Source organism: Maylandia zebra, linkage group LG4 (genome assembly GCF_041146795.1).
Source record: "Maylandia zebra isolate NMK-2024a linkage group LG4, Mzebra_GT3a, whole genome shotgun sequence".
Taxonomy (NCBI): Eukaryota; Metazoa; Chordata; class Actinopteri; order Cichliformes; family Cichlidae; genus Maylandia; species Maylandia zebra.
The window spans coordinates 31,434,614-31,455,356 of record NC_135170.1 but is presented as its reverse complement, the minus strand read 5'-3'; the positions used below and the strand labels follow the sequence as shown (position 1 = coordinate 31,455,356).

Genomic DNA, 20,743 nt, shown 5'->3' with positions numbered 1-20,743 from the left:
TTTTGATGGCACCACACAGTGAGGCTGTAAACCTTGTTTAAAAAATGTTTTATTTCAATTTTACACAGACAAACACGTAAGGGGAGGCTGGAAATGTTTGGATTTTGCTAATTGTCTTCATCGGATGGTGGTTGGTCTGTCATGGCATTGTGCTTCTCCAGCTTAGCCATCAACTCTGAGAGGGGAAAAAGGTAAAATAAAACATGATTAATGTTGCACTGATTACAATACTATCTTACAACCTTGATTATACTTATTGCGGTCAAAGACAGCTGGAAACCTGGTGGCCGAGTAATCATTGCTGTTATACTTTGAAGCCCGTCGCATGCATAGTTGACACACTTTTATGTAAATTCTCCACACCCGAGTGTGCAGTGACAAAAAGTAGGCAAACACACATCTGCATGGACTCCTTCACTCAAAGTCTAAAGCCAAAATTTATTTCACTCGTAACTGAGCGGACCCAAGGATGCAGAAAGGACAATCAAGACATTTAAAGAAGTCGTCTGTTTTATAGAGATCTTGCCTACCTTTAGCAGGATTGAACACTCCGTGGGTTTGAGTATCGCACACATAACAGCGCTTGGACTTGCGGTAATGCTGAAGTGCACAAACCTCACAAAAGAAGTGCCTGCACCTGAGAGACATTAGACTTGTTAATGTTTCCAAAAACAGGGAACAGCTTGGCAAGGAAAAAAATGACATTAAAGTCTTACTTTGTGACTACGGGATTCTTATAGGATTCCCGGCAGATGAAGCACTTGAAGGGCAAGTCTTCCTCATCACTGCTTACTTCATAGTTCTCTTCATCTAAATAAAAATAAGACAGCGTTCAGGAAAAGATCGTTTACAGTAGGAACAAAAATGCAGTTCCTTCTCAACTCACCATTGGCTCCATATCGTCCCTCTTCCAGTTCCCTCTCAATCTGCCAGCCATGTTTGTAGTCTGATCTGTCGTGAAGAAACTTGCAGCTGTCTGATAGGAGAGATGATCATGAGGAAGCTTTATTGAACGACCAGTATTTTCTTAAATGTCTCACACACACTACAAATTGCTCTAATCTATAGATAAATAGAATAAAAAACACAACTCAATCGCAATGAAAAAAGGTCTTAAGAAAAAATATAAGGTTTTATGAAAACCACCCAAAAAAGTGTCTGCCAAAATTTTTCTTGTAAAGGCTTTGGCACAGTTGCAGTCACACTTGTGCCACCTGATGCATTTATACACGTAATAGTTTAATTTCCCACAAAACAAAAACAATACCGGAATAAAAACAAAGTTGTAAGGGAATTTGATATTATTGCCATTAACTTTTCCCTGATTTTCTGTCGTTTTTGTGAATTTCCCTTTTTGTCATAGTGACTTCTTTTAAACAAAATACTGCATGGTTTGACTTCCTGAAAAATCCAAATTCTTAAGTTCTCCCATTACATCACATGTTAAAAGTGTTTTCTCTTATAAACGCAGACCATTTGAAAGCAGTGAGTTTAATGTCATGTATAAGAAACCTGTTTGAGCTTTGTGACGTTTCGTTATTGTGCTGGGAGCAAAGTCTAAAGATGCGCTGTGGTCATTAAGAGTATGACATGGTCAGCAACAATACTCATATATGCTGTGGCATTTAAACCAAACTCAACTTGTACTAAGGGACCCAAAGTGTGCCAAGAAAATGTTTCCCAACAATATTACACCAGCAGCAGCAGCATGAACTGTTAATACAAGACAAGATTCTTCTATCGTCCAGGTTAGAGTGAGCCTGTGTGAACTGTAGCTTGAGTTTTCTGTTCTTAGCTGTCACCAGTTCAACCCAGTGTGGTCTTCTGTTGCTGAACCTCCATCTGCATCAAGGTTTAACAGTTGTCCATTCAGAGATGCCCTTCTGCGTAATGTGTGGTCATTTAAATTACTGTTGCCTTCCTATCAGCTCAAGCAGTCAGACCAATCTCTGATTTCTGCCATCAAAAAGGGAAGTTCACCTGGAGAACTGCAGCTCACCTAATATTGTGAACCAGTCTCTGTAAACCCTAAAGGTGGCTCTGTGGGAAAATTCCAGTGCATCTACATTTTCTGAAATACTCAAGATCAGCTTGTCTGGCACCGACAACAATGCCACATTTGCCACATTTGAGTCACATAAACCAAATTTCTTGCCTGCTTCTATGTGGCTGAATAGATTTTTGAACCGACAAGCAGTTGAACAGATACACCTATTGAAGTGGCCAATGAGTGTATGTTGTTCTAACTAGTGGGAGGTTTTACTTACATTTGTCCCATTTAACACGTAACATTTAATCTGAGTTGTTTTTCTTCCTCAATAGATGGAGGGAAGTCATTAAAAAGACATTAAAATGAAAAGTGTTTGATTAATTATACAAAAGACATGTATTTTAAAATATCATACCCACCTCCAAAACCACAGAAACCAGTCTCCTTGTAGTCTTTGCAGATATCTGGCTGGTAGTCCCATCTGACTGTGGCTCGCAGATGTTCAGGGGCTCTGATTGGTCCTTTTCTGTTAAAATGATTGAACTGAATTATACATATCAGTATTAACTAATTACATTTCAGAACTAAAAAAAACCCAAAACTGCATCAGTGATAGATCATCAACCATGCACCATCATAGGAAAGTCTTGAGCAGATGGAGCATTATTTAATGTCTATTTCAAGCCCCTTAAAAAGCTCAAGATTTCCTTTGTCTTTGTGGTTTATTAGCACTTTTAATGATACACACATCCACAAGAGAAGTGCATTTGGTGTTCTGTTTACTTTTATTTTTTTAATGACACAATGTGACTGTGATGGAATGGATAAGCCTCGCCTTAATGCTCACCTGACCATGCCAGAGGAGGCATTGCCCATAGTTGTGTCTTTAGGCTTGATGAATTTTTGGTAGTTGTTGATGCCACGGTAGATTTTATCATCATCTTTACCTGTCAGTTCCTATTACAAGAGGAAAAAAAGAACATTAGTTCAATATTTAGTTGAAACTACTGGACTTTTTTTTTTTAAATTTTAGCACTCAAGTCACAATTTGTGAATATGAACAGAACAGTTTTCCAACTAAGTCATTATATGATAGGAGTTGTAGCCTTTTCTACAAGGCTTTAACATTAAAAATAGCATCTACTACCTCTTGGATTTTCTGACTCCTTTCAAAAATGGCCTGGGCATCTTTGTCTTTCTCTGTGTCCAGCTGATATGTAGCAGTTGCACCCATGTCCTCCGGTCCCTCTGGTTTCTTGTTTTTGGATAGGATTGGGAAAAAGATTTACATTAAATACTTATATGTGAGCACATCAATAAGTTTGCAAGACTGTGGCTCTTAAGCAGTATACAGGAGAGGGAACACACACACACAAGGCAAATCAGAAGAGGCCAAATCAGCATGCATACAGATGAAACAACAAAAAGGTTGGATACCTTGCTCATTCATATCCCCTTTACTTTTAAAAGGACAGCCTTTAAAAAGTCAGTATGATAGAAAAAGTCAACTCACCGCTGATCGTGTGGACTTGTAGGAAACAGTCATCTTCTTGTCTTCTTTCTCATCTTCACTTTCACTGGATGATACAGCATCTCTCTCCACTTTCTTTGTCTGGACAAAAATCCCAAAACAAAAACAGTCACCTCTGTCTCATTTGAGGCTACTGTCATAGCAGTCTTGTCTGCAAATGTGTGTTTGCATGATTAGATTTATCAACTTTTTCAAAATATCAGGTTTGCCCAAATTCTAAATGTAAAAAGAAAAAGCTATATATGCATTAACATAACACACTTTTAAATACTTTAGTACTCTTGTAAATCTAAATGCAGATTTAGACTTTTGCAAATCTAACTTTGTACCAGCTGATTCTGGATACATACTTGCCGTTTCCAGTGCACGTTGAGGTACACAGTGATTAAAACAGAAAAAAAACAATTCTCGACAAACACGTGTCAAAAAAATATAAATAATAAAAAATAAATAAATAATCCCCTAATTACCCTCTGAATCATTGGGTTGACGCGAGTTTCTTTCTTTTCTTTTCTCACAACGAGGGTCTGGTCCTCATCACTGTTTTCATCTGAAAAGGACATGAGTGAGATACATTTGGTGAAAAAATCTAGTAACTTGCCCAATAACTGACAGCAGACTTGCAAAATCTTAGAATAATCTCGGAGTTAACTGGGAGGACAAAAAACAGCAGGCGCATCCAGTGTTCCAAATTCCGAGGAAACGTAAACGAGGCACGAATGTGAAATTTGTTTATAACAGGAACAAAATATGTGTCATCTGCGGTACTTTACATCGTTTCTCCGATTTTTGGAATCAGATACAGTAGTTTTGCCTCTTCCCGTGTTAATAACACAGTGGTTATCTGTAAAGGACTACGAGAACAGAAACAAGTAGTCGATCATTAAAAAGCTCGAGCGCTGTCGGCACCGGAAGTTCACTGGGCTTTAAATGATCAGAAAGTGAGTTAAATAACAAACCTTTCTCGCTATCGCTTGCTTTTCTCTTTCGCCCAGAGAATTTCCTATTAGATTTTTTAAACAGAAAAGTGCAAGATCCCTCCCGAGGCTTCTCCGATTCCGCCATCTTGAATCTGTTTTGTAAATATCTGTTCTCGCCACAGCACCCTCTAGTGTCTAGGAGTCATCTTAAGTTAGTCCCTGTACTGGCCAAAAGGAGAATCACACCTGTCCATTTACTCAGGCATTGTAAAGTTAGATTTAAAAAGACAACAATGATACTTCAGTGAGAAAGTGGCTGCAATTTTTGCGAGCCAGTCAATCAAAGATTGCTCAATGATATTTACCTATTTCATATTTAAAAATAATTCATGAGAATTTAAGTTATGTCTTGGAAATCTTTAGAACTCTATGAAGTGCTGTTATGTTTTTAGAGCTGTGCCAGAACACGTTCGTCTGCCAAAGGGGGATTTAGATACTTGTCAAAAAGTTATAATTATTTAAACTGTTTTAAATGACTTGTTGGTCTATAATCTATCAAATAAATTGCAAAAGTTTCTGACCAGGCACAAGGTAGGAGCTGCAGGAAGTAATTGGCTAAGTTACTCTTAGACAGTGACTTCCTTTATTTTTCCAGGTAAAAAGTCTAACTGATATTAAAAATATCTTTTTCAAAACATGTTTGGTCAAAGAGGGCTTTGGGGATTACAACAAATGTAAAAGAACAGTTCTATAAAGATATTTTAAGCAGCAAAAAAGGACTGGATTGATTATAATGCAGGACGCAGAGTAGCTACAATAACGCAGAGTCGAGATACTTGCAAAAAAGGTCATTTCTTTATTTTATATTTAGCCCTTTGAAAATTCTGTTGACCCCAGCCTATCTGCCAATGCAAGGCAAGATATAACACATACAAACACATAAAAACATCAGCAATCACTTTTTTTGCCTGACACCGGAAGACTGGAAATTCCAGTATAATTCATGAATCTGTGATGAAAACGGGAAGATGGTTTTATTTTGAAAGTTTTAACCGGAATGTGCACTGATAAATACGTGTAACTTGGTTCTAGTCTCTTAGATCCCGTCCTCCTCCTCTTCCAGCAGCGACTGTAGCAGCATCCGTGACTCCCCGCAGAGGACGGCCGGTGTTTGTAGGACTCAGGGCCCGCGGAGGGAGAGGTCCTGGCCTGGGCACGAATCCCGAAGAGGCCCCGGGGCCGCCGCTGGATGGAGTCGGGCTGTATACAGACAGCAATGGCTATGGGTCTGACATCGAAAAAGGCGTCTGCTCGGAGCGTCTGCGTGGAGCGAAAAAACCTCATCACGGTCTGCAGGTATACATCACGACACCACCGACGTGCCGTATTTATCAGTAGGAGCCTGTCCTTGCAAGCTGTTCGGGTTATAGTTTCACCAGTATGCTCATCATGAAGGTTTTTTTTTTCATCCAAGAATTCCACCCCTGCGTTCATTCCCAAAGTGAAACAATGGCAGCAACATAAATGGAAAATATTACAGAAAAAAGGGCCACATTTCTAGAAAGGCGAGGGTTAAGGAGGGGGCAGGTGCGTGTTCACCTTCACGTACCTTCTGTCATCACACCCAGTTTAATAGAAACAGTACACAGTAGACTACAGAAACCACTCAATTATCCAGGGTTTGTTTTTAAATGCTCGTTTACGGCTTGCAGGGCTTCTTTTTTCTTTCTTTCTTTGCTATGATGTTAATCTATTAATTCTGTCTGTCGTTTAAAAGTACAGTCCCCTGCGTGTTTGTTTCTATAGCAGGAAATGCACCTTCAAGTGATTCAAGTGATGAGTGTTGCAAAATCAATTGCAGAATAGGGATGAAGGGAAGATAAGCCAGTCAGCAGCAGGTCTCCTCCTCCATCATGGTGAGCTTCAGTGCCTGAATTGGACAAGGGCATTTGGGGCAGTGCAAGGACTCCTCCCCACATCAGGGGCCCTCCATCCTTCTCCATCCAGCCTAGAGATGGCCTCTGACTGATTGGCTCTAATAAATCACTGTCTTCTGCAGTGAGGTTAGCACTGTAAATGTGTGAGCTGACAGCTCACACAACGAGAGCTCTTCAGCTGCACAGTAAGTGCAGTTTTATACAATAATGTAACACCCTCCTGGTTCCAGTCTGCACATTATTACATCACGTGTGATATTTAGAGCTTTAACAGCTTCCATCCTTTTTGACCAGAGGCTCTAATTTGCATGCTTCCACGTGAGACCAATGTTTATATTCATATAGAAACAATAAATGTAGCAAGACTATTAAAAATAGCCCAGAAATCTTTTTTCTCTTTTCTCTTTTCTCAGCACTTCATGACCTCCTTGCATTAATTTTGTAACCTTTCAAATTATGCACCCCTGATGTAAAAGTAACTGCTCATTTCACTGAAGGCTAATTAACTTTTGGACCATGTTATCACAAGTTCTCAGAGGCCTAGGTGCTATTTTCTCAAACGTCTTTTGCACAAATAATCATCGCATCCCAAAGATGGACAACCTAATACTGTACAAGTCTAGAAAAATGCCACAAATATCCACATCTCAGATGTTTTTTTGCCTTAAAATAACTTGAACTACCCATTTTGTAAAAATATGTTGCTGATTATTTTCCTTTCTCTGACATAACTAGGTTATAGTGACCTTATCCTACTTTTGGAGTACTAGTTAATTATGGCAGGAAAATGCTGCTTTGATCATGTTGTTTTGCTCTCATAAAATTTACTACTCCTCATCTTGAATTGCAAATTGACTATAATCATAAAAAGTGTTCATAAAAGTGGCATCATGCGTCTGAGCTCTGCTGTATTTCTTGTAATTTATTGCACCGTAGTGCTAGAAACCACCAATTAAAACAGAAAAGGACTCCAACATGGACTCACAGTCAAGCATTTTTATTCCAGTACCTTTATATCGAAGGTCCTGCCTGCGTTTTAGTGGCATGTACAGTGAGGCAAAAACACACAACATCACAGAGAGCATGCATGCAAAGAAAGAAAAGTTCTCACAGTGGACACAGACAAGGATTAGCAGGGACACAAAAACACCTTTGTTTTCAGTTTCTCCTGACCGTGCTAAGACAGATTTAATCATTTAAGCGTTTTAAAGACAAAGAAACTGGACAAGACAGAAATAAATCTCAAACAGCTTTCCATCAGTAATGCTTACTACAACAACTTTTTTCCATTTTCTAATGAACAACATGACATTGATTAGGTTCACTTCGAGGGCAGTTTCTTCTTGGCATGTCCAAGTTGCTGCCCGATCTCCCTGCTCATGGTGTTTTGGACCTTTTTCATGTTGTTCAGGTCAGAGCTGATTCACAGGCTGCTCGCTGATCGGATAATGAGGAGAGAGCCTGAATCAGCACCGTCCCTCTGGCTGTGCATTAGTGCAGGCAGGGCATCGTGTTGCACGATTCAGGATCCAGGCTCTGTCGCGGTTGTTGAGATGCAGCCATTCCCACAGCTGAGTTTGTGACATTAGTGCTTAATTAGTTCACCAGGCCAAGCTATTATTTACCCTAAGTGTGTGTGTGTGTGCGCATTTACTGCATATATAAAGTCTGCCCTCTTTTTTTTTCTTACTGCAACATCATACATGTTTAACATACAGTCAGCACACACAGAGATTAACATTTCTACTCCCAACAATTCCTTTAATGTGTTGGCATCAAAGTCCCGGTTAAAAGTGTGTACACTTGATCTGGCATGATGTGGGTCACGAGTACCAGCCACAGAAATCTGACTGATCTTTGCTCAGTGTTTCAGTGTCAGACCTAACAGACCAATCCTATTTTAATGAGACGTGCTGTATCTACAGAGAAAAGAATGGACAAAAAAAGAATAACAACAGAGAAAAATAATAAGAGATGGCTATTCTAAATAGTAAGTAAGAAGAATGCTCCTTCTTTTTAGGTTAGGGGGACTTTTGAATTGCCAGACATCCCAAAAAGTATCTGAAAACCCAAAAAATCTTTTTAGGGCCACGTAGAGACTTGATATTTATGACATCCACAGTGGTATCAGTATCGTACTGAGCTGGACTGTTGTCAATAGCAACAGGGTTCATCTAAATGTGGCTTTTTGCAGCGAGTGGAGGACATTCGTGCAACTCTCGGATTAGTGTTGTTTATCTGAGCTCAGTTTGACAAAATGTTTGGGGATCAGAAGAAGGAAACCAACCGGCTTGTGTTGGTTTGTTTTTAAGGGCGCTTTCCATCCGTTAATGTTTAAAATTGAATGTTTTGCTGCTTTTTTTAGTCTGGCTAAGAGCTCTCTTGCTGCGGTCCGTGACAGGAGAAACGGTGCTACTGTAGGCATGGTGAACCTGAGAAAAAAATAGATAAGATGAGTGAGACAAGTCTGATGTGAAGAGGTATCCATGCAGCCGCTTCCTGTAAACAAAGAGAGCTGGGAGAGAGGCAAGAAGGGAGGGCGATGTGCTGCATGTTGGCTGAGCTCTGAGGCCTTCTGGGGCGTGGCTCAAGAGAAGAGAATAAAATGTTCTGAACTGTAGTAAAGCACGCCTGTTAGACGTGCATCGGCAAGAGAGTCAACGAATATTTGAATCTACGTGTGCAGATGGAGTAACACTAATTTTAATCGTTCAGCTTCCGTGCAGCCTTCTTTTGCATTTTTCCTGATTTCTGATCCTACGCTTTTTTCTTTTCTTTTTTTAATTTTTCTTTTTTTTTACCAACACCGTCAAGTATTTGAAATTACAGCAGAAATGTCTAGAAGTTTGGCTGAACACTTGGACACCACTCATCAGCTGATCTGTCTACACTCTCACTGTTAACTTCTCCTGTTATTCCTCATTTTTACCCCTCTGTCATACTCTAATATCTGATTCACACTATCTGTGCTTCTCAACACCCTCACTGTCCGTCGTACGCCGTGATCCCTCTACACCTCCTCTGACCATGAAACACTTCCTGGACACTTGGTCACAGAGGGGTTCGGTGAGAGAGAGACACACCCTGCTGTAGTTGTTTTTTTTGTGTGTGTGGTTTTTGTTTTACTTTTTCTTTTTTTTCTTTCTTTTTTTCGTCATTGAGGATTTGGCCCAAATTGTGATTTGAAATATTCTTCAGAGCACAAAGCCTTTTCTTTTTCATGCCAGTCCAGTGCAGGACGCCTCCCCCGACAGTCCACGATGATAAACACAGCACTGGCTGGCGTTGTGCAATGCTTCGGCCAGTGAGGAGTTCACCTGTGTCATCTGATCCTGCTGGTTATGCCAAGGCTAGAAGACAGAGACAGAAATAAGAAGACAGAGAAAGTAGTCAGGGAAATGCATGTGAGGGAAAATAAATAAAAATGAAAGTCGAGAAAGTTAACGTGAAGCTTTGTGTTTTTAGGTTAGACATCTTTGCTGATGAATGCAGTTTTGGTTATCCCGTGTCGTGCTGCGGATCAAACGCAAGTTTGTAAGTACAGTAGAGGGGTGAGAAAGGAGAACAAGAGGGCATTTAACAAGAGTTGAGAGTGTGCTTGGCATTGATCCAGGCTGAGTGAGAGGTTGCACAAAAGAAGCTTGTCAGAAGGCCCTGCAGTTGTTTTTCAGTGTCAAATCGTACCAAGAACATGTTGCTATTCCACTCCATCCATTTGCATTTGAGGCACGCCAGAGATTCCCCTTCAGATCAAAGGACTTCAGTTAATTTACAATCATCTGTTATAATATTCCTGTTAAGATAACGTTGCTCTCACATTATTAGGTCAGACAGGTTTTTTACAGCTGTTGATATTTTGTTTTTATGATTTTAAATGCTGTAACTTTTGCTAACAAGAAGCTGTTACATGTTGGTTCGTATACTGAGCGTCCAGACCCACTGCTTGGGTTTCCATGGCATCTAGGCTCTGCACAGTGAGAAAAGATTTGATGTAATGCATTTTTCTGACTTGGAAGCATCACAAAGAGGAATTGTACTGTGAATTTGGGTGAATACGATTTACTGTTCACTCATTATCTCATATTTTTGACAGATTAGTACATTTCAAATTTTCTAACTTTTCTTCCTGATGGGATCCCTTTAGACAACATCAGGTAGTATGTAGCCGATTATTTTGTGAAGCTAAATCGTAGCTGTCGCCCCCGGTCCCAACACACAATATTTGTGCTTATTTCGCAATACCCACCAAGTGGATTTTTTTTATTCAGCAAAAGCAGTTTTACTGCCCAGCTGAAATAGAGAACACACTTGAAGAGATTCAGCCTAACATTCTGGATTTCTGGATCTATTATCCATTAATCTGCTGATCTACATGGTTTTTCAAACATTTTATCAGACAAAATTCAGATGCCACTAACCTGTTTCTTTGATAAATCCAAAGTGACCTGACAAAGTCAAGGCTCGAAAAGTAAATTTAATCCAGTTTTTGCTCTCAGTGCTGATTCCGTCGTGTTATCCATACGTCCTCTCTGATGATTCTTATTTTGAGTCAGTCCCCCCACCCCGTGATGCCGTCTTCTCTCATCTAGAGCGTCTTGCGTTTGGGGAAGATGGCTTTCCGGAAAGAGGTGCTGGTGGTACCTCTGCTGAAGGACGCACTGCCCAGCGAGATCTTGGTTTTCCCACTGGTGATAGTGGAGGAGCCCAGAGATGTTGTGCTCCTGCCCCGGGTGATGGAAGAATTCCCCATGGCAAGCTTGGTCTTCCCCCTCTTTATTGTGGTGTTGCCCAGGGTTAAGGCTGTCTTCCCCTCCGTGAAGCTGGTGTTGCCCATTGAGGAGAAGCTTGTCTTCCTGACCCAGATTCGACGGCAGGGTTCGGGACTCACTAGACGCAAAGCATCGCACACTCATGCAGCACTCTATGCTCTGCAAGCCCTCGGGAGTAATAGTAACATCAGCTACAATCCAGAGTGGACCAGAATGCTAAGCGTGGATAGTGCGACCCCCGTGTCGCATAATGCCTTCGTTGAGCTCTTCAACGTGGGCTTTGGAAGGCCACATACCACCCATGTGTCCCTGTGAATGGACAGAGGCAGCCGTAGGTGGCCACAGCCTATCTGGGGGGACTGGGACAGTAAAGCGATTGTCCCAGCGCCACGACGACACCGGACGGTTGAAGGAGACATTGTTGCAAAGAGGACAGTCTGTGGTGACATCACTTTCTTCTGAGCCATTGTTCCCTATAGCCTGTGATTGTAAGATGTTCCCTTTGTGTACAACTGTATGCACCATATGTGAAATGAGTTGTACCGTGTTGTTTTAAAGGAAAGGGACGCTGAATGTGCTCATGTTCTCCATATGTATGTGAAGCTTTGATTGCACCTCTTCTGGATTTGTGCCGTCCCTCCGTTTGGAATATGGGTGTGGTTCCTTCAGTTGGTGTTTATTATCCATTTGAAATCTTGCTGAACTTTTTGAACTCGTGCAAAGTTTTTATTTTCCTCCCCTTTAATGTGTTACAGATCTTGAAATGTCTACATACAAAACAGTCAAGCTCATCAGTGTTTAGACATGTTACTTTTATAAGCACTGTTACATCGATCAACCTTTACAGTCTTGGGGGTGAAAACTGGATTTGCAGTGTGGGAGCTTAGTTATGGAAATGTGAAGTATCAGTCAGTCTTATCAGCAGAAAAAAATACCACATTCAAACCAACGATGCGGACGTGTTGATGCACAACATGCAGGAGAAAAGTGCTGATGAAGAGCACACACATACTCTTCTGTCTCCACATACATCACACACATCCCCTCCCTGCCAAGTCAACACACCATAAATCGTCATTTCATCAATGTCACATTTGCATAACATGCTCAGCACTACTTTGGGAATGGGACGGCTCGCTTTTGATTGCGAACCTATTAGATCTGCAGGTCATTATCATTTTTTTATACACATCATAGACATAGCAGCTCTTTTTATTGATTTTGAATCACTACTGACCTTCTAAAACAGACCATATAGATATATCCATGGGTTTTTAAGTATGTGCAGGATTCAAGTGTGAAAATCCCAGTAGATGTTGCTATGCGTTTCTTTGCCCCTGACGAGAGTGGTTTTGAACACAGACACAGACTTGGTCCCATGGGTGCAGGTCAGGGTGGTGAGAGAGCTTGTAGTCTCTCCTCGTGAAACAGAGGTATTGCCCACTGCTATGCTGGTTTTGCCCAAAATTGTGGTGGTTCTGCTCCAGGAGATCGAGTATTTACCCCAGGAGATGGTGTACTTATTCCTCAGGATAGAAACCCTCCCTTTGGTGAAGGAGGTTTTGCTTGACGAAAATGTAGTTTTCCACTCATTGTTAGAGTTTTTTTTGGACTGCTTGGCTGCTTTGGGTGTCTTAGCCCTGGCTTCGGGGGTCCTTTCCATTTAGGTGTTCCTCCGCTTGGACGTCAAGGCTTTACGGAAGGAGGTGGTAGTGGTTCCCCGGCTGAAGCTGGCCCGTCCCAGAGCCACAGTCGTCTTTTGCCTTTGGATGGTGGAATCTCCCATGGAGGTGGTGGTCACTCCCCTGAAGATGGAGGAGTTGCCTAAGGAGACTGTAGTCTTTCCCCTGGCTATGGAGGTGTTTCCCACTGCCAGGGCAGTCTTGCCCTCTGTGATGCTAGTGTTGCCCATCGAAGCCGAGGCAGCCCGCCCGAGCCTGTGCCTGGATGCCCGCTCCTAACATGCACGCTGCATAGCGTTCCTTCTGTGGTGCAGCCGGTGGGGTGAGCATGTGAGGTCAAAAGCCAAGCTAAAGCTCCAGCAGCTGCCCTAAATAGATCACACCACAATGTATAGATAAGGGGGAGGGAATTATTTGATCATTCTTTCATGCTCGTCGGTCCCTCAGAGAGACAAGACCCAAAGGGACCTGGAAGCACAGCACGCACAAAGGCTGTAAAGACAGGGAGTTAATTGTATTGTTTTCATGATAACACTGCCAAAGCACTGAAGGGGTACATTGTGCAGTACACAAGACAATTGGGGTGACCTCAGTATGATAAGATGGCGTAGTTCCCAAAAAAAGAAGAAAAAAAATCCTCTCAGCTGTTGTTCAAATACAGTAGTACATTTGTCTGCTTGGTTACAGTACACAACTGCATTTCATGTGCAGCACAGCCAACTAAGAGTCCAAACCCCTCACACATTGCCATCAAAGTGTGCAGTATTTGTCTAATTTTTCTTTCTCGGTGCACTTCTATTTCAGATTCTCCGTAAAGACTCTCCTCGAAAAGTACACAGCAGAGCCCATAGATGACTCATCTGAGGAGTTTATCAACTTTGCTGCCATTTTAGAGCACATCCTCAGCCACCGCTTCAAAGGTAACACTGCAGGTAACATACAGGAAAGATGGACAAAGTTAATATGACTTTCATTGTGAAACAGTCGAAATATATTTGGAATAAAAATGCAGCAGGCATTCTCGTCAAAAAGCCATAAAATGGTCAGCTGGATTGTTGCTGTGGGTGCATATTTTAGTTTCACTTGCTGTCAGAACACAAATGATTGATTGGTGTGTTTTAATATTAAACCAGGTTCTGGCAGCTGGTTCAGCTCAGATGGACAGCGCAGCTTCTGGGAATACATCCGGCTGGCGTGCAGCAAGGTGCAGAACAACTGCATCGCCAGCATCGAAAACATAGAGAACATCAGCACATCACGAGCCAAGGCAAGGAGATTTGTATGCACTCTAGTGTGTGTGCGTGTCTGTTTGTGTGCGGATGAGTGTGAGAAAAGGTCCTCTGTTCCCACTCGCTAATGCGTCGTCCTACAGGGCCGGGCGTGGATTCGAGTGGCGCTGATGGAGAAACGTCTCTCTGAATATGTGTCCACTGCTCTCAGAGACACAAGAACAACAAGGTTTGACTGGATTCTTAATTTAAACTAAACCTTTGGTTTAAAATGATCCCCAGTCCTGTTTTCCTTCACTTCACATTCAGCGTCTCAATACGAAACATCGCTTCTATATACAGGGTTTTACTCCTATGAAAATGAATGTAAATACTCAGTATGATAACTAGAAATTCGGAAGTGATAATCACCTCTTTACTTGGCAGGAGGTTCTATGATGATGGTGCCATTATATTGAGAGAGGAGGCCACAGTGCTGACTGGCATGCTGATTGGACTGAGTGCCATTGACTTCAGGTGAGGTGGAGCTGTGCAGAGACTGTGACACAGAACACAATATATTTTGAAAGAAGCACAGACACCAGCCCAGGCATTTTAAAATCAATATGGTATTACGTGGAATGCGGTAAGCTATCATAAAGTGGAGCTATTATCCTTTCATTATGCTTTTTCCTTATTTTCTGTAAAATATAATGCCCTGCAAAAGTCCTAAGGTACCTCTCATCACTTTATATTTTTCCAGGAAAACAGGAAATAGGTGGAAGCACATGGAATTAGAGGATATAAGGCAAAAACTGAGTTTGTACAATTCTAACAGGCTTGAAAGTCACATTGACTTTCAAGCCTGTTGTGACCACTTTTATTTTTTTTTATTTAGAGCCTGGACTCTCTTAGCCAAGCTTTCTTGTCATTTCTTTAAGTAGTCCTCAGGAGTAGTTCTCCAGGCTTCTTAAAGGACATTCTTTTTTGGATGTTGACTGCCTTTTGATGATGACCCCTCATGTCTTCAGTAAGGTTGAGGTCCAGGCTCTGTTGAGGCCATGGCTGATAGTGTTCCATTGTGTGTTTTCTATCCAAGTATGCTTTTACAGCATTGGTTTTGCGTTCGGAATCATTGTCGTCCTGAAAAATGAAACTATTGCCAATCAGATGGTGTTGCATGATGGATCAAAATCTGTTGGTACTTTTCTGCGTACATAATGTTTTGACAAGATCCCAAACGCCACTGGATGAAATGCAGGATGGTTTACTGATAAGAATGACTTCTTGACAGCCACTCTTCCACTGAGACCATTTCTTGTGAGACTGAACAGTAGATGGATCAGCTGGAGCGCAAGATGTATCTCTCATGCTCGTTGTCAAGTCTTTGCTGGATGTTTTTTTAACTATTTCTTATGGGCTTGACTTATAGATACTTGTTGATAATTTGTCAAGTTTCTATAATTTTGAAGGACACGCTGCACTCCCACCATGTTGAGATATACCAAGTGTTTAGCCAATAGCTCTTTGGGAATCACCTTGTTGGTGCAAAAATAAAACTGTGTTGTCTGTGGCATTTTTTTTATATATTCAACTAAATAAACTGGAACAAATGATGTGTTTTTGCAGCAGTCTGAGTAACAAAGTGCCTAAAGATACTATTTTAAAACCAGTTCTTTGCTAAGTTGTCTGTTATGTGTGGATACAACACTTCTTTGTATTAAGTAATTAAGTAAACACTTAACACTAAACACAACTTAACAAAGAGTCTTTGAACTCTCAACAAAAATTCTTTGAAAGACCTTCAGAAAGCCTGAAAAACTTCTGCACAAGAACACTTTAAAAAATCCAAAAAGTCTGGCTTCTTGGAAGTAAAATGTAAATGAATGAAGTGTTGCTCAAAGCCTTTGCACAGCAATATATATACTGATACAGTGGTGAATACTAATACTAATCATGGCCAAAGTTTCAAATAAATAGGTCAGCTTTTGAACCAATAAATCGTTTTAAATGTTTGCTGTCAGACAATTTTTTTGCCTTAGTGTTTCATCTACATGCCTTTAATGTTGTGATCTAATTGACATTGTTCTGGGATGGGAGCCAATTAAATTGGCCAAATTGTCTCAAGGGAGAGTAGCTAAAACAGCTTGTTTTCGACAGTAAATAAAAGGTTACTACTGTAGCAGAGTCCAAGAATAATCCTACTTAGGTGAAAATGAGCATATAGGCCCCCTTTGTGTATGTTACCTTGTCATCTTTTTAGGTCTGCTATATAATTTTTTTAAGCCCAGTATTTATAGTGGGCTTAAAGCTGTCATCTGAATCTGAGCATAGTACCTAGTAATGCATCAAATTTTCCAGTAGTGTAGGCATGTTTATTAATGGATAATGTACACAGCACTTTCCATTTCTTTTTCTTTTTTATTTCTTTCCGTGTAGTTTTTGCCTGAAGGGCGAGACTCTGGATGGGAAATCCTCGGCTGTGATTGATTATACGCCCTACCTGAAGTTCACTCAGAGGTGAGCGCTCATCATGCCACTTCTAACAATGCATGCATGCATGCATGCACAGGAATGGGGTCACATTAATACTCCAGCCTCTCTCTTGTTTAGCTATGACTACCTTAGTGATGAGGAGGACCGGCGCAGTGTTGACAGCAGTAACAGCGAGGAGAGCGTCCCTGAGCATCCCTACATCCCTCTGGTGACAGACGAGGAGAGCTGGAGCAACAAGTGTCGCAAGATGGAACAAAGATTTAAGATTGTCTATGCTCAGAAGGTGACTCATAACAACATTACATATCTGATCATTGCTATGAGCATCGGCAAAGAATTACCTGCCTCATTCAATATGTGTTATTCAGGGTTATCTAGAGGAGCTGGTGCGCCTGCGGGAGTCACAGCTGAAGAACGTAGAGACGGAGAACAAGCGTCTGAGAGCCAAGGTGGAGGAGCTGACAGTGCAGAGCCAACAGGAGAAGAAGGAGCTGGAAGCCATTGTGCTGGAGCTGCAGGCACAACTGTGAGTTAGCACATACAAGCTTGGCGTTACATTTGTTCGTTTGCTCTTTCTCGCACAAAGATTTCCATTATGCAGTGTATTTACATGTTGGGCCAAGTTTAAAAGGGGAGCTAAAACTATTGTTTTAATGTAACCTCACAGCTTGGGACAGTTAGATTCTGACTTTTAGTTGACATAACAAGTTTGCTTCTGCTTAGAAGAATAAAAGACACTATTACACTGGCTTCTGACGCTGTCCTCATGAAGAGACTGCAAAGGTTTATGTCTGTAATACTTTGAATATATTTAAATGTTGTAGATATAATATAAAGAAACACAACCTGACAAAAAAACCTGCTTCTTTCAATCCCCAGTTTTCTACAATTCTCACTGATCTTGTTGATGTCTGTTAGTTTTGAGGGTCTGTTGTAAAATCTGAGGATGATTCTGGATGTTCAGCAACACCAGGGTCTGTATTTAACTGACAGCTGTTTTAAAGACTACTATAACAAACTATGGATGCTTTTGCTTGCTGCTTCTGTCTTTGATGTTCAGGCTCATATATTTGTCTACTAAAACTAAGAGTTTTTGGAATTTAATAATTTTACTCTTTGCTGCATTCAGCTCTGCCCTCATGCCCTGTGACTCCTCCCACCTGGCTAAAGATCTCTCCATCCCACTCATCAACCAGTGGTCAACCATCACAAACAACCAACGTGATGTCAAACTCTTCCGCAGGTGAGCTTAAATAAACAGCACAGCTCTTTTTTTTAAAACATATTGTAATACATGCTCATCCAGACATGTTTGTGTCTTGGTGATATTCTGTGAAAACTAGGAGGAGCTTCCACAGCTTGGAGCAGCTTTCCGCTGAAGTCAGTCTGAACTCCGACTCTCAGAAGACTGATGGGAGGCAGAATGGCGACGCTGCCTGGACCTCTGCAGGTAATAATGTTTGTTGTAGAGCATTTTAATGTTACTCTAGTGATGATATTATCTTTCTGTTTTTGTAGACAGTATTTACTGTTAAGTAAAATGCAATTTTATGCAGTGGCAGAGTCGATTTTTATTAGCTGCTTTTATACTTAACAAAGTAACCATAATCCTGCTCCCTCCTCTCTGCACAGCTACATAAAAGCCTTTCAGAAGCAGCCACCCATACACATGGACATACATATTCATAACAAATGCAAGCTTGACGCCCATTTATAATGCCTCATGTGGGCAGCTTAAACTATGCATGATCACAAGTTGAATTTTATTGTGTTCTCCGTGTTATGTTCCTGCAGGAAAAGATAACACTCCTTCCATGCTGGGTCTGTGCGGCTCTTTGGCCTCTTTACCGAGCTCGAAGTCTCTGGCAAGCCTCAAGTCCAGTGAGTGTTTAGTCAACATCAGCACTGAACCCAGCCCTGCGCTCTCTCCCAGCTAGGAGCTTCAAGACCAACAACAGCCGAGATTGAACCCCAGCCTGTCTGCCTTGCTGCGTTGACCATGTCCAAACACCCTACCAAAACCCTGCTCTCATCTTATAGCCACCTCTATGGGATAACAACAGGATCTTATGACACCACATCTGGATTTTTGTATATGAGAGTGAAGTTGTCATGAAGCTAAAAGAGTCTCTCTCTTTTGGTTGTTTCCTTTCCCCTCACCTTATCTTTTCTTCATATCCCTCTTTGTATCTGTCAATCCCTTCATCTGAAATCATGCAATGCCTCCGGGAACACTTGTCAGACATTTTCCAAAGCATCCAGTCGCATCTAAATTTTCCCATCTTGCTCCTTATTTGAAAATCGGTATTCTTCTCATGGTATTCTCTGTGTATTTGTGCACCTTTGGCCATTTTTATTCCATTTTAAGTGGCAGCTCTTTGGATGCAGAGACAGATGTGATGATCATTTTAAGAGATGCAGATTATCCATATAAAGTCAGAGGGTGGGTGGTTAAACAGGCTGCCCTTATGGTGTCATAGCATCGAGACGTATGCTCTGTGTGACTGAACGGTATTAGGGTCTGTCACCCTTGAAAGTGCTTATCATTCCTGCCTGGCTAATCAAACAACACAAACATTTTCAGAAGGTTTAAATCTGTGCAGCTATTTATGGATTCTTTTAAGTCTTAAAGTACCGCATATGTTCATTTATCATCTCCAACAGTATGTTCTTTTTACACGTATGCAGTACGTTGAGTTATTTTGTTTTGTGTTGCAATAAATTGCCTTTTTCCATGAAGTGTGTCTTTTAGTGTGTCTTAGAAGGAACAGTGGCAAAAGCAATGTAGATGTTAAGTAGGGAGTTGCATTGCTGTGGCTCCATCTGCTGGTTAAATATATTATATAAATATCATATAACTTCTAAGCCTTTGGGTTCTGCAACAAATTAGAGTACTTGCATTTTCACACAAAATGAAAAAAACAGACTTTACTTCCTCTAAACGGATCAAAACATCTTTTTAAAAATTCCAGCTTTGACATAATAACCTGCAAGAATTATTCTGCTGATGAGTGTTTGATAGAAAGGCTGAAACTTTACCAACTTTATAGTCAGTATTTCATGGCTGATGTAAGAAACAGTTGAAACAGTAGTAAAAGAATTCCTGGAGTTGATAACTCATGATAGACAGATCTGACTAGTCTATGCTGATCGTGGGCGTCCTGACATGCTTTGTCCTCACCAAAGCTTTTTTTGTTTTTTCAGAGGGCACCACAATCCTCCAGCAGTCACTCTGTGAAAAATTCTATCTACATCACTGAAATATGGAGTTGTCAAACAGCTACACACCCAGTGATTAATTTTTGTCTATGTTATTTTCCCTGACGCAATAATTCAACATTACAAGCATAATCCTCATCAGTTCACAGGAACCTCTCAGCCCTTCAGCAAGCTTCCTGTGCTTTTGTTATGCTGCCAGGACATATTGCTGGGAACAAACAATGCCTGCAGGGACTTTTTAAGTAACTCATTAACTTAATGTTAAGGTCTTTAAAAGTATATTATTATAATTTGCATCTATGTAGCATAAATAAAAACGTGTTCATATCATTTGTTTAGTCTGTAGATGCTCCCATTTGGCACATCAGTCATACTGAATAGTGCAGATGTTCCTCTATGATTAACTGCATTCCACAAGAAATTATACATTTTAATTATAACTCTGGCAGGAATTATGGATTATTTCAACTATATTTTGTGGTTATGATAGAATAAAAATGAAAAATCCAAGCAAATAGTTCAAAATCATGTAAACAGTGCACAAACCCGAATCCTGGTTCTTGTGTTGAAGACGTTTTTTATAGAAGGAAAAAAAGAATGGTGAAAATATCTGTTAGGAATATTGTATCAAATAAAATATTACTTTAATTTGTCTATTTCTGCTTAAGCCTGTGGAGGATTACCAACTTGCAAAACCTACAAGCACGTTGCTCTAAGGTTACTTCAGTGCCATTGCTTTATTCTGATATAATAGAGAAAATTGCCCTCGATCCCTTGAACCCCTGCAGTGACCTTTAGCGGTCCCTGAACTTTCTTTGAAAGACCACAAAGGCTCACACACACAGCCACACGTACACCCTGTGAATAGATTTAGGTTTGTACGTGGATTTTAAAGGGAGGAGGGGATGGCGCATGCCCCGCATAGTGAAGGAAAAAAAATCTCAACAAAGTGGGTGGGAGCTTCAATTTTTTTTAATGCTTGGGGGGGCGG

The 20,743-nt window shown here is 40.9% G+C and overlaps 3 protein-coding genes and 1 long non-coding RNA gene across 7 annotated transcripts; 1 reads left to right on the top strand and 3 right to left on the bottom strand.

Moving 5' to 3' along the window:
- Positions 1–31: 31 nt before the first annotated feature.
- rnf113a (ring finger protein 113A) lies at positions 32–4,637 on the bottom strand. Its single transcript, XM_004552428.3, has 10 exons — positions 4,481–4,637; positions 3,992–4,071; positions 3,504–3,602; positions 3,138–3,245; positions 2,838–2,947; positions 2,410–2,516; positions 887–976; positions 717–810; positions 531–637; positions 32–175 (listed from the first exon to the last, which is right to left on the bottom strand). The coding sequence occupies exons 1-10, from the start codon at positions 4,584–4,586 to the stop codon at positions 108–110; spliced, it is 969 nt and encodes a 322-aa protein (XP_004552485.1). The 5' UTR covers positions 4,587–4,637; the 3' UTR covers positions 32–107.
- Positions 4,638–5,521: 884 nt separating this feature from the next.
- rundc3aa (RUN domain containing 3Aa) lies at positions 5,522–19,272 on the top strand. Of its 4 annotated transcripts, none has more exons than XM_004552427.4 (11): positions 5,522–5,797; positions 13,634–13,749; positions 13,963–14,096; positions 14,202–14,287; positions 14,485–14,574; positions 16,477–16,557; positions 16,651–16,816; positions 16,902–17,059; positions 17,663–17,776; positions 17,877–17,983; positions 18,328–19,272. In XM_004552427.4, the coding sequence occupies exons 1-11, from the start codon at positions 5,691–5,693 to the stop codon at positions 18,468–18,470; spliced, it is 1,302 nt and encodes a 433-aa protein (XP_004552484.2). In that variant the 5' UTR covers positions 5,522–5,690; the 3' UTR covers positions 18,471–19,272. The 4 variants fall into 4 exon arrangements, with proteins under 4 accessions (XP_004552484.2, XP_004552483.2, XP_076739510.1 ...); XM_004552426.4 differs by having other exon boundaries at positions 13,634–13,761; XM_076883395.1 differs by lacking the exon at positions 5,522–5,797 and adding an exon at positions 9,725–9,912.
- LOC105940928 (uncharacterized) lies at positions 7,360–12,378 on the bottom strand. The gene is made up of 2 exons (XR_001167588.4): positions 10,797–12,378; positions 7,360–9,728 (listed from the first exon to the last, which is right to left on the bottom strand). It is a non-coding gene; the product is annotated as an uncharacterized LOC105940928 (long non-coding RNA).
- On the bottom strand, positions 7,360–13,298 carry zwi (zwilling). The gene is made up of 2 exons (XM_076883396.1): positions 12,385–13,298; positions 7,360–9,728 (listed from the first exon to the last, which is right to left on the bottom strand). Exon 1 carries the CDS (start codon positions 13,057–13,059, stop codon positions 12,811–12,813), a length of 249 nt encoding a protein of 82 aa, XP_076739511.1. The 5' UTR covers positions 13,060–13,298; the 3' UTR covers positions 7,360–9,728; positions 12,385–12,810.
- Positions 19,273–20,743: the final 1,471 nt, after the last annotated feature.